The 13,364-nt window shown below is 50.6% G+C and overlaps 1 protein-coding gene across 1 annotated transcript; it reads left to right on the forward strand.

The window, feature by feature from the left end:
- LOC141989723 (zona pellucida sperm-binding protein 1-like) lies at positions 1-13,288 on the forward strand. Its single transcript, XM_074956650.1, is given in 9 exon segments — positions 1-49; positions 7,416-7,559; positions 8,203-8,387; positions 8,474-8,571; positions 9,195-9,322; positions 9,418-9,552; positions 9,555-9,606; positions 9,695-9,836; positions 13,184-13,288. Coding segments are annotated over 9 exon segments (1,038 nt in total).
- Positions 13,289-13,364: the final 76 nt, after the last annotated feature.

A 13,364-nucleotide genomic window follows, 5' to 3' on the forward strand; every position in this document is an offset into this window, starting at 1 on the left:
ATGGCTTGGCACAATAATGAATGGAAGCCTGGTGGCTTCAAGGCACAAGGTAATGAATTTGCCATTTGCTAAAATTCAAAGTAGTATAAAGATCGTGCTGCAGTTGTAAAGGCCTTTGCTTCTGTGCTTAAGTCATGTACTTGGGGACTAACAATGAGAATTATTGCTGAAAGCTGGGCACTTATCTGCTAGAAGCAACAGAGAAGGAGAAAGACTTGGGTGTATTGCTTGATCATAGGATGACTCTGAGATTTCACTGTGATGCAGCTGGGAACAAGGCTAACCCAGTCATGGGATACTCAGGTGAGGTATTTCCAGTAGAGACAGGGAAGTGCTAGTACCATTATACAAGGCACTGGTGAGACCTCATCTGGAATACTGTATGCAATTCTGGTCTCCCATGTGTAAGATGAATTCAAACTGGACCAGATATGGAGAAGGGCTACTAGTATATCCAGAGAAATGGATAACCTCACTTAGGAGAGGAGACTGAAATACTTTTATTTAGCCTAACCAAAAGAAGGCTGAGGGGAGAGAGAGAGAGATGACTGCTCTCTCTAAATGCATCAGAGGGATAACTATCACAGAGGAATTAACATAAGCACCAACGTACACACAAGAACAAATGGATATAAGCTGGCCATAAACAAGTTTAGGCTTTAGATTAGACAAAAGTTTCTCTCCATCAGAGGAGTGAGGTTCTGGAGCAACCTTTCAATGGGAGCGGGGGGGTAAAAAGCAAAACTGGCTTCAAGACTGAGCTTTGTAAGTTTATGGAGGGGATGGTAGGATGAGACTGCTTTCAATGGCACACGGCTGATCTGTGACTGCGAGCTGCAAATATCTCCAATGGCTGGTTACAGGACACTAGAGGGGGAGGGCTCTGAGTTACTATAGAGAATTCTTTCCCCAAGGTATCTAGCTGGTGGGTCTTGCCCACAACTGATCACAATTTTGGGGATTGGGAAGGAATTTCCCCCATGTCAGAGACCCTGTGGCTGGGGGTTTGCCGTCCTTTCCAGCACAGGGCACGGGTCACTTGCAGGTTTAAACTAATGTAAATGTGGGGACTCTGTTTAGTTTTGTCTTTATATCATTATCTGAGGATATCACTAACTCAGACAGAGGTCATGGGTGTATTGCAGGAGTGGGAGGGTGAGGTTCTGTAGCCTGTAATGCGCAGGAGGTTAGACTAGATGACCGTGATGGTCCCTTCTGGCCTTAAAGTCCGTGACAGAAGAGAGACAGGGTTCCCTGAAAGCTCAACAATGGCAGCGGACAGCCACCTATAAGCAATAACGCAACACTGTTATTGCTTATAGGCGATGGGTGCCTGTGACTTTCTTTCTACCAGCTAAATGACTGTCTTTGCTGATTGCATTGTCACATCTTGCACATGAAAGACTTGGTATCATCTTGGCACAGCAGTAAGACATATAATTACCTTAGGGTACCAGAAACAATCCACAGGGAGTGGTGCAAGCTACAATGTTTGAATCAGGATTGCCAGCACTGATCTGTGCCAGGATCGAACAATAGCAATAAGCTATTTCCTCCAACAACCCAATGGTGTATTTAAATGATGCAAAACTGGAGGTCAGTACTGGCTGATGGGCAGGGATGGGGGGGGGGCAGTGTGCTTTCCAGGACTGCAGTGATCGAGTGGGAAGGCTTAGCTAACCAAACTACCCTGGAGCCAAAACAATAGGGTGGCAGCAGAAGAACAAGTTTCAGACACAAGGGTGTAAGTTCTGTATTTCTGCTACTGCTGCCTATTAAAATCTTTAAACGGAAAACCCTGGCCATCCCTAATTCTAAAGGCAGGGTGAAGAAGAAGGGAGGCCTCAGTAGCCTACTGAAAGGCCAATTCTGAACATGTATAAAATGTCATTGCGTGAGGTTTCTTCCAGACACTGAAGGTGAGGGATGATTTTCCCCTGACAGAAAATGTCTGCTTCAAAGTCCATGGGAATCCTTCCATTGACTTCAGGGGCAGAGACACTAGACAGGAGAGAGTTGGAGGAGAGGATGAAACTTCTCCACTTAGGGGAAAAGTGCTGAGTGTGATAGAAAAATGGCCAAATGTTTCTCCTGCTGAAGTAGGGAGACTTGGGCCTGGTCTACAGTACGCAATTATTTCCGAATTAGGCGAGTTACCTCGAAATAAAACTGGTTCCGTCCACACGACCAAACCAGTTTTTTCAATTTTAAAGGGCTCTTTACTCCGATTTCTGTACTCCACCTCGGCAAGTGGAGTAGCCACACTAAAACTGAGATCGCAGTTCCGGGTTAGAGGTACTGTGGACGCAATTTGACAATATTAGCCTCCGGGAGCTATCCCAGAATGCTCCCTTGTGACCGCTCCGGACAACTCTCTGAACTCCGATGCACTAGCCAGGTAGGCAGGAAAAGCCCCGGGAACTTTTAAATTTCCTGTTTGGTCACCATCAGCACAGTCCACCATCTCAAGAGACCACGCAGTCCCGGATTCGCAGACAAGCTCCAGCTTGGTCCGAACGGGAGGTACTGGATCTCATTGCATGTTGGGGAGATGAATCTCTTCTGGCACAACTATGTTCCAAAAAAAGGAACGCAAATACGTACATTAAACTCTCCACTCCCATGATGGAAAGAGGCTACTCCAGGGACACAGAACAGTGTCGTACATATAATCAAGGAGCTGCAAGCTGAATTCTGTTGCCCAGCCGCATGTGATGGCTTACTCACACCAAAGTGGCAGGCACTTCAGTCTGAGAGGCAAAATGAGACCTTGTACAGAAAGAACATGTGCTGTGTATTATGAATTGCCTGTTTCACTGAGAAACAGTGTCCCCTTTGTTCTCTAAACTGTATCTTTTAAAATACTACCCTCCCTTTTTCTTCTCCTGCAGCAGGCGCAAATGTTTCAATGCGGCCCCTATCTACTCTGTCCCAGAGGCTGGTCCAGATTAGAAGGTGGAAAAAATGAACTCAGGATAACATTTGCTGAGCTCATGCAGTCCTCCCGCATTGATAGGGCCCAGTTGAATGCATGGAGGCAAACAACTGCGGAGTTGCGTAAAGCGTTACATGAATACAAAGAGAGGAGGGACGTGGGTGATGAAAGCAGGCAGGATGCTATGGTCAAGCTCATGGGGGAGCAAACTGACATGCTCCGCTGTATGGTGGATCCAATGCGGGAAAGGCAGCAAGACCACAGACTGCCGCTGCAGCCCCTGAATAACCGCCCTCCCTCCTCCCCAAGTTCGATAGCCTCCTCACCCAGATGCCCAAGAACATGTCTCCCCCTTACTCTCACAGATATTGTGGACCACACAACAAGCAGCAATTACAATTGGAATATTGGTTGTGCTGAGATCTAACCGAGTCAGTAAACTGCACCAGCGTGCTTTCAAACGTCCAAATGCACATTCTACCACCTTTCTGCACTTGCTCAGCCTAGAGTTGAACTGCTCCTTACTACTGTCCAGGGTGCCTATGTACGGCTTCATGAGCCATGGCATTTAGGGGTAGTCTGGGTCCCCCAGGATAACTATAGGCATTTCAACATCCCCAACAGTAATTTTCTGGTCTGGGAAGTAAGTTCCTTCCTGCAGCTGTTCAAACAGACCAGACTTCCTGAAGATGTGAGCGTCATGCACCTTTCCAGGTCGTCCCACGTTGATGTCGGTGAAATGTCCCTTGTGATCCACCAGTGCTTGCAGCACCATGGAAAAGTACCCCTTTCCGTTTATGTACTGGCTGCCCCGGTGTTCCAGGGCCAAGAGGGGGATATGTGTTCCATCTATTGCCCGCCGCACTTAGGGAATCCCAGCGCATTAAAGCCATCCACAATGGTCTGCACGTTTCCCAAAATCACTCCCCTTGATGAGTGGGAGTGGCAGGTGGTCAATGATTGCGTTGGCTACTTGCAGTACAGCAGCCCCCACAGCAGATTTCCCCACTCCAAACTGATTCCCGACTGACCGGTAGCTGTTGGGCGTTGCAAGCTTCCAGAGGGCTATGGCTACTCGCTTGTCAACTGTGCGGGCTGCTCTCATTCTGGTGTCTTTGCGCTTCAGGGCAGGGGACAGCAAGTCACAAAGTTCCATGAAAGTGGCCTTATGGATACGAAAGTTTCGCAGCCACTGGGAATCATCCTATACCTGAAAGACTATGCGGTCCCACCAGTCTGTGCTTGTTTCCCGGGCCCAGAATCGGCGTTCCACAGCATGAACCTGGCCCAACAGCACCATGATCTCCCAATCGCCACATGCTGTGCTGTCTGTGTTCATGTCCTCATCAGTATAGTAATCGCGCTGTCATCACTTCCTCGCCCAGTCTTGCAGGTATTGCACATGCTGCTGGATAATGCACAAGGTATTTACAATGGTCAAAACGGCAGCAGAGATCTGATCAGGCTCCATGGCTATGGCGCTTGCACGAGTAATCCTGGAAAAGGGGTGCGAAACGCAGGAGAGCAGAGTGGCAGCGGAAGCTGTGCTGTTTGGTTCACGGTAGCCGAACAAAGACTGAAAATGGTTGTCTTCTGTGGCTTTCACGGAGAAGCTCACAACATGGAGAACCTCGCAAGCGTGGCAATAGCGGGAGAGCAGAGTTGGCGGCAGAAGCTGTGCTGCTTGATTCACGATGGCCGAGCAGAGTTGAGTTGGAGAGGTGGATTCATCGTAGCAGGAGAGCAGTAGTGCACCATCTGCTGAAAGCAGTATGGCGTCTGCATGCCAAAAAGGCGCGAAACAATTGTCTGCCCTAGCTTTCTGACAACACACACACACAAACACCCGCCAGAATGTTTTTGCCCCATCATGCTTAACTGGGAGCTTAACCCAGAATTCCAAGGGGCGGCGGGGACTGCGGGAACTGTGGGATCGCTACTCACAGTGCACCGCTCCGACATTTGATGCTAGCCTCGGTACTGTGGACGCAATCTGCCAAATTCACACGCTTTAGTGGGAACACAGAAGACCGAACATATAAAATAGCTTCCGAAAATTCGAATAGAATAATTTCGAAATAATTTCGTACTGCCGATGTACTGAGGGTCAGCAGAGTCATGAGAAACAGACAGAGGGTGCCGAGGAAAATCACCAGCCAAGAGACGCTCAAGAGGCCTCAGCCTATTGAGGTGTCCTTGCAGCCCATCCTCAGCTTTCACACAGCTCAGGCTGTGGCCTACCTTGTTCTGTAGCGCTCCCGACTTGGCCAGGTTAGGTTTCTTAAAGGCCTGGTATGAGGCCTCCCTGCTTTTTGACTAGTTTCACTCCTAAATTGGACTCTGCACAGGCCACCAGGGCTAACCCCCTTAATCTTATTTTAAAAGAGCTATAAAATCATTAACAATCATGGGCCTCAGTTCCACACCTCATCAGAACAATGGCACCTCCATCAGCCCCTGGCACCACGCCAGAGCCCTGTTCCAACACTGACTCAGACAGAACGCAGTGACTCCTAGTGAATTAACACCACTGTTTTCGGACCTCCTGGGTTTTGCCCACAGATCCCCCTACTCAGGCCTGATCCTTCCAAAGGTATGACATGTAATGTTAGGTCTCAGCTGGTGTCCCTTGTGGGGTTGGTGATGGGATAAAGCACCAGGGTGACTAGGGGCCAGGACTACACCTGTACAGAGATGACGATGTCACTCGCATGAGGGGAGCTTGGGGATCTGTTGGTCTCTCGTGGCTGGTTCACATGGATGTTAATGAGTGTGCTACAGCCACTCCCTAGAGATGGTTCGTCCTTTTAGCTCAGAAACGCCTGGTTTTTGCTCTGAAGATCATGGAGTTTAAATCTCAGTGTGGGCCCAAGCAGGAGCAGTTAAAATTGCAAGCCAGAGATTGACATACAGGGCAAGGGGGTGTAGAGCAGTGGGACAGAAGACCAGACTAGCAGCATGTGTGTAGGTCAGAGTTAAGAGTACTAGCAGAGCTGTGGGGGAGGCGTATTTGGCAGCTGTTAGCATCAGGCTCAGGGGCCCGTTCTCCATTCCCCAGTCACAGGAGCAGTTTCTCTACACACCCTGCTTGCCCTGCCGCAAAGACAAAGCATCTTTGAATGAGTTTTACATTCCTCCCCCGATGCCCCCCCGCCCCAGTGTTCACAACACAACAGGGAAGTGGGGAAGAAGCAGAGACAGAGTTACCAACTCTCATCATGCTATTGTGAGTGACACAATACTTTGTGCTTTTCTTGAAGCTCCAGAGCACCAGGCAGGCTGCCCCATCAGCCCCGCAGCACTGGGTGGGTGGGCTGCCCCCCAGCACCAGACCACGGGTGTGCGTCGGGCAGCCCTCCCTTTCCCCCCAGCCCTGGAGAACTGGGTGGTGCGGCCCCAGCCACCCCAAGTCCTAGCCGTCCTAGCCCCAGCCCCAGCCCAGCAGGCTTCCCAGAAGAGGCGCAGCCTGCTTGCCTGGACTGGGGCCAACTACCAGCAGCAGAAGGAGGGGGCCTTGGGCGGTGCATGGGCAGGGCCACGCGGGGCTCTTTGCGGAGGTACAGCCTCCCCAGGCTATTGTACGCACCATCCATGGATTTGTCTGGCTCCAACTTCCAACCGCTGGATCTTGTTCTACCCTTCTCCACTCGATTAAAGAGCCCTTTAATAGCCAGTCTTTTCTCCCTATGAATGTACTTGGGCACTGTACTTGAGCCACTTCTTGATCTCCTTTTCGATAAGCTAAACTGACTGAGCTCTGTAAGTCTCTTGCTAGCCGGCACTTCTTCCAGCCGGCAAATTGCATTTGTGACTCTTCTCTGTATCTACTCCCGTTTTTCAATAACCTAATCACACAGAACAAGAAAGAAAAAGGCCTCATTCAATACCATGGCCACCTGCACACTGACTCGACCTTGTGCCTGCCCGCCCACTTCGAATCATAGAATATCAGGCTTGGAAGGGACCTCAGGAGGTCATCAAGTCCAACCCCCTGCTCAGAGCAGGACCAATCCCCAACTAAATCATCCGATCCCAGAAGGATACACTGACTAGACCCCTCGATTCCAGGACTGATACTCTCCCAGGTGATCTATTCACGTGCCTGGGACATCCATCCCCTCAATGGGGGGTCTCAGACCTATCCCCTGAGAACAAGTGTCTCTGTTTCACCAGCTGTTATCCAGGCAACTTGGCCTTCTGATTTTTGGGGTACTTGGGGTGTGCTTGAGCCCTGTTTTCAAGCTTTTCTCTGCAACTGTGAGGGCAAGAAACTTACTTTTCTTTTGAATGCACACTGAGGTTCTCAGCTAGTTCCTTGTTTCCAGGAGATGGGGCTTGAAATAAAACATCAGTTACCATGGGACTTTTCACCCTGAGCTTTGCACTTTTCACCCGGCCCCTCCCCAGCAGCAGAAGCTCCCCAACTGCAATCCCTTCAGAGGATCTCCAGCTCTCCTTAATCCACACCCTGCTGTTCTAGGGGCCCATCTCACAGAGGAGCAGTGCCGTGTGGTGGCTGGGAAGATGCCCTGTGCGGATGCCCCAGGCCAAGCTGCTTGCTTCCAGGCTGGCTGCTGTTATGATGAGACTGACCTCACTACTCCCTGCTACTATGGCAACACAGGTAGGAGGCCTGGCCTTGTGTTGACTCATGGAGCCATTCTCTGTCCTGAGAAGCCTGGCAATACACTCTCAGATTTGATTGGTCACCACCTATTAATGTGGTGAACTAGGCTGGGATTTAGCTGCTGCTCTAGGACTGCTGTCCCAAGTGGAAACTACTGTCATGTACCTCTTACTGAGGGTTGCAGTGAGTGCCAGTCACATGCAGAATGAGTTACTTCCCAGACCATGGTCTCGCTTATCTGCTCTTCAGATCTGTCTTGAGTAAAGCAAGACTAACACCACCAAATGTGTGTGGCAGAAGAGAGCAGCCAGGGAGCACAGCCTGGCATCCACAGAGTTGAGGCTGAGAAATAGCCAGTGTGTATATAGATCCTACACAACACACATTCTGCTGCTACCTTACTAGCAGAGGAACCCCATTTTCTAGCTCCATGCCTTGTGCGTTAGTATGGCCTGGAACCTGTTTCGAGAGCTCTACTGATTCTTGACAGATACAAGCTGCTGCCCTACAAGGAATATGAAATACTGATGCTTAACAACAATCACTATATAAACCAGGGTGGGATCCAGGACTCCTGCCCCATCGTGTTCCAAATCTATTTCTCTAAGGCCTCTGTACTTAACCTGCTCCCTTGTGTTAGTCACTGTTCAGTGCCTCGTGGATGGTCACTTCGCTCTGGTGGTCTCCAGGGACATGTCTGATCACCCCATCATCCTAGACAGTGTCCGGCTAGCCTATGCCCAGACGAGGTGTGATCCCATCAGGATGACAGAGGCTTTTGTGATCTTCCACTTCCCCCTCATGCAGTGTGGCACCACAGTCCCGGTGAGGACACTCTCTGTGGAAGCCAGGGTGAGTGCTCTGCTCAGGGTCTTCGGGGACTAACCCACCTTATGTCTCAACTCTGCCAGGTGATTGGGGACAAACTGATCTATGAGAACAAGCTGATCTCAGGCATTGACATTCAGACTGGGCCAGATGGCTCCATCATCTGGGACAGCATCTTCGTGTAAGTTGGCCTGCTCCCTGCTTGAAGGGATGGTGTTGGAGAAATAACTCCAACCTTCCCATATCCCAAGGGGAAGGGAATAGGCTGCCTCACTGACTAATGAGATACTGTGATCCCACCATTCCCCACTTCAACAGCCTCCCTGTCCAGAAGGTTTCCCAAGCATCTTGCAGTCGAAGCCATCTTCTGAAGTGAGCTAACCCTTTTCTGAGGTGCAGTGCACCACCTACCTAACAGCATATAGAAACAACTGCTGTAATGGGCTCATCTAGGGAGGCAGACCAGAAGTACCCTCTGTTCATGGCACTCGGTATGCCAGGAATGAGATTTGACTACAGGTGAGCAGGTGCTTCTAGCCTGTCTGAGAAGACCCCCATGTGGCCATGCTCAGACACTCCTGCTGAGCCCCTGAGTTGTAAGGAAGAACATACGAGTTGCTGGAAGGGTTGATAGACTAGCATCCTTGGATGTCTCCCATCCAAGTACTGATAGGGCCTGACCCTGCTTGTCTCAAGCACTAATAAGGTCACTGCCAGAAGCAGTATTAGCTCAATCTGAATTCACTGAGCACGCCCCCCCACCACCTCCACCCCAGTCTCCTCCCTCTGCTCTCTCCTGTGCAGCCTCCATGCTCGCTGCATCTACAATGCCAGTGACTTCCTGCCAGTCCAGGTCGATGTCGTCTTGCCCCCCACACCTGCTCCAGTCACCCAGGCAGGACCCCTCCAGCTTGAGCTGCACATCACCACAGGTAGGCAGCCCCTTTGACTCCAGCACAGAGATCCCATCCCCCTGAAGGGCCACAGGCATCTCAGCTCTGCTCTCCTCCTGCTCTCTCCCCCACAGACCTGAGCTACAGATCCTATCTCACAGAGAGAGACTACCCTGTGGTGAAGGTGCTCAGGGACCCTGTCTACATAGAGGTTCGCATCCTGCAGAGAACAGACCTGTCCCTGGTTCTGGTTCTGCACCAGTGCTGGGCCACCCAAGCGCTAACCCCCTGCAGCAGCCACAGTGGCCCATCCTGGTGGACGGGTGAGTGAGGTGCAGGCATCCTAGTGGCTATTAGTGGAGGAAAGAATAGTACTTGGTCAAAACTGAACAGTGTCCCTTTTGCTCTCAGGTGTCCATTCTTGGGAGACAACTACAGAACCCAGCTTGTGCCCGTGGGCTCTGAGCTGCACTTCCCAACTCACCACCAGCGCTTTGTCCTCTCCACCTTTGCCTTTGTGGACTCAGCCTCCCAGATAGCACTTGATGGAGAGGTAAGGACGGCCTGAATCTACTCAGGGGTGGAAAGGGTCCTTTCTTGGTCAGGCAGGGACCTGTGCCCTCTGCGCTCCTCTCACAAAGAGCAATGTCCCCACCTTTTGTGAAGCTTGCCTCTAGATGAGGCCATAGCCAAGTGGGAGGGTGTGGCTTTAAAAAAACCTCTTCTCTCCCTCCTTCCCACCCCCCCCCCCCCAAGCTGGAGGAATTGGTTCCCTTGATCTCACTGGCCTATAGGGTGACCAGACAGCAAGTGTGAAAAATCAGGGTGGGGGGGAGTAATGGAAGCCCATATAAGAAAAAGACCCCAAAATCAGGACTGTCCCTATAAAATTGGGACATCTGGTCACCCTACTGGCCTATGATGCTCCTAAATTAACACCTTGCTTGAGTCTGGCACTTACAGCCATTACTCCCAAAATGATAGCTGCTTTAGAGACACAGTCCCCTGAATTACATGTGATCCAGGTTGTATAAGAACAGTGACCAGCTGGGAGTCTCTGCATCTCCACTGTTTAATGTCCTAACTCCAGCTGGCTAGTGGATAATGCTCCCCAGGATTTCTCTTGCGTTGGAGAGAATATTCACTTACCAACATCAGGTGTCAACAGCCTCCATGGCATTGCTACACCTCAAGACACACTTCATGTACACAGTGAAGGTACCAAACCAGAGTTCTGATGGGGCTTAGTCCAACAGAACTTCCTTGTTGTGTAATGCACTGGGGCTGGTACTGCCCCCTGCTGGATAGACTCTGTTCAGGTAAGCATCTTTCCAGTGACCAGAGTCCAGCAAAGAAGAAAGCCCTACTGCAGCTAAATGGGTCCTCCATTTAGGCCATGTGATAGCAGCTAGTTGTTCTGGAGCTGAAGGGACCAAATTCCCTCCCTTGGTGCTGTCTAAGTGCAGGGAAGCTGGTCACAATAGAATTGCTACCTGCTGGGTCAGAGCTACTCATTAACTCCATTTCCATTTGTGTGGATTTCAGGTGTACCTCTTCTGTAGTACCTCTGCCTGCTTTCCCCCCCAGCTGGAGCTCTGCAGGACCATGTGCCCATCAGGGGCTGCTATAGGCAAGTCTCCATAGCTTCCACTGTGTACCACTGGCAAGGTCTACCATCCATGTGGGTTTGAGAGCACCCAGCCCCACTGCTTCAAACAAATATATGAGGATATCCTGGGGCATAACAGCTAGAGCTCTAATTGTCTGATTATATAGTCACTGCAATGTGAACTCAGCCAGATCTCCTACATGTGACCTGCCAAACTAGCTAGGTGTATTGTGGATTTGGAGGCAAGTACCCGGGCTAGATGGTACTATGGTCTACTCTGTAACTACACCCTTCCTATGTAGGAACTGTAATGGGCCACTGGGATCCCCAGAGCAGATTTCTAATGTGGGCTGCTACTGCTAAAATTGCCTCTTCCCACCTGATCCAAACCCCCAATGACCAACTCAGGAGGACCTCTTTGGGCATACTGAGCAGAAGCCACTTATCTGGGCAGGTGGGTCTACAGTGGCCTCTGCCTCATCAAATACTGCACTCTCCACCTAACCTTGGACAGCATTAGGGAGTTGTCTCCAGAGAGCTCTCCAACTCTCCCCTTTCCATCTTCCAGGAGGCCGCCGGTTTCTGTATATTGGAAATGGGACAGGAGAGCCCCAGGACCTAGTGAGTTCTCGCGGACCTGTGATCTTCCAGGAGAGTCCTGGGCCACACAGAGAGCAAGTCTATGAGAACACAGGTGAGTTGTCCTGCCATTATGGTTAACTGGTGTCTTGCATAGTAGCCTGAGACCTGCAAGTCAATGCTGCCTCTAATGTGGGTATTACTCCATGTATGCTAAACGTTCCTGGGGCCACACATGGATGAGCAAGAAGTGATCATCTTAATATCTAAGCTTATGTTGATTGCTATAGTATGACTCCCAGGAGCAGAACAACACTGCCTCCCTGCTGTGGTGAGGGACAACCAACCCATCATTCAAAGCAAGGCAGACCTCAGTGGGGCATGAATAACCCCTTGATGGTGACTTGCAAGCCAGGGAGACTGTGCCTACAATGCACTGGGCTGGTATCAGCACTGACCTCTGCTGGATGGAATTTATCCCCATGAACTTTCTTTATTGACTGACTGGAGCCTGCAAAGAATCAGTCTCCCCTGCTAGGAAGAGATGGGTGATGGCTTAATGCAGATGCTTGCCTGGTACACTGAATTGATCAGGTGTAACCTCAAATGGATGTGGTGAAGGCCAACCCACTGTTAATGGGTAGCAAAAGCATCACACGGGCAGGGGTGCTAGTCTTAGTGTGCAAATGCAGGTCACACACCCAATATTGCCTTAACACCCTCTCCCTCCAGACTGGACCTGACTCCTGTGCTTCTGGCTGTACTGTCTCTGGTGGCGGTGGCCTCCCTCATTGTTGTGACCCTGCTCTGCAGGAGAAAGAGCTGGATGACAAGATTCCAAAGGCTCTCTAGTGGCTCACTGTCAAACAAGGGTGGAAAATAAAAACTGCTGAACTGCGCTAGTGGCTTGTGGTGCACTTTGTGTCTGGAGGGAGGCTGGAGCCAGCAGCTGCTTTGTGGACTCTGCCTCCCAGGTGGCACTTGATGGACTGGTAAGGGAGGGGCTGGAAATCTAACTAAAGGAGTCATTCCTACCATGCTCCAGGCTGGAATTGACTTCCTGAGCAGCCCTGGCTCTAGGCACTATCTACTCTGCTGGAACTTGTTTGTGGGGTGGTGATGGGATGGAACCCCTTCCTCCTCTATCAGGGGGAGACCCCTGGTTTCCCTGCAGGAGGGGAAGGTAAACTAGCTACCTGAGTCAATGAGACATTTCTTCCCCCACATCCCTGCTGCATGCTCTAGTGCGGCATCTGGCTGTTGGATGCCCAGCAAATAGCTAACCTGAGGCATAGCTGGTAACCTGAGTAAGGGTCTCCTTGTGCCCTCTCAGTGCAGCATGGCTCTTCTTCTGTCACCACTGAGGCTGGTTCCTCTGAACAGAAACATTGTGGGTAACTCTCAAACCTCTCTGGCCTCTAGTGGAGTAGATCTGGTGTCCACTAGCATACTTGTTCCATCCTACAGTGGCTGGAGGTCCATGGGAAAGATCTCCTAAACACTGATCACCACAGTAATGGAAACTCCTCAAGCTCAGTGCTAGGGGCCTGTCTAACCTAGGACCATTATCTGCAGGGTAAACTCTCCTTATCTCCTTCCCCAACCATGCTACACATGAGGCTTCCCCTAAGAAGTAGGACCTCACAGCACCTGGCTCAGTGCATTAGGCAGCCCTGGCCAGATCTAACTAGCTCCTACCTTGTGGCTTTCAGGTGTACATTTCCTTTAGTGCATCTGCCTGTTACCCCTCTCAGCTGGAGGCCTGCAGGACCAGCTGGAGGCCTGCTACAAGCAAATCTGATCTATTTTATCTGTAGAGCAGGCAGGATGTGAGGCACTGTTTTACCAGCACCAGATCACTCTCTCTAAGGAACTAAATACCAGAAGAGAGCA

The sequence above is a fragment of the Natator depressus genome, chromosome 6 (assembly GCF_965152275.1).
Source record: "Natator depressus isolate rNatDep1 chromosome 6, rNatDep2.hap1, whole genome shotgun sequence".
Lineage (NCBI taxonomy): Eukaryota > Metazoa > Chordata > Testudines > Cheloniidae > Natator > Natator depressus.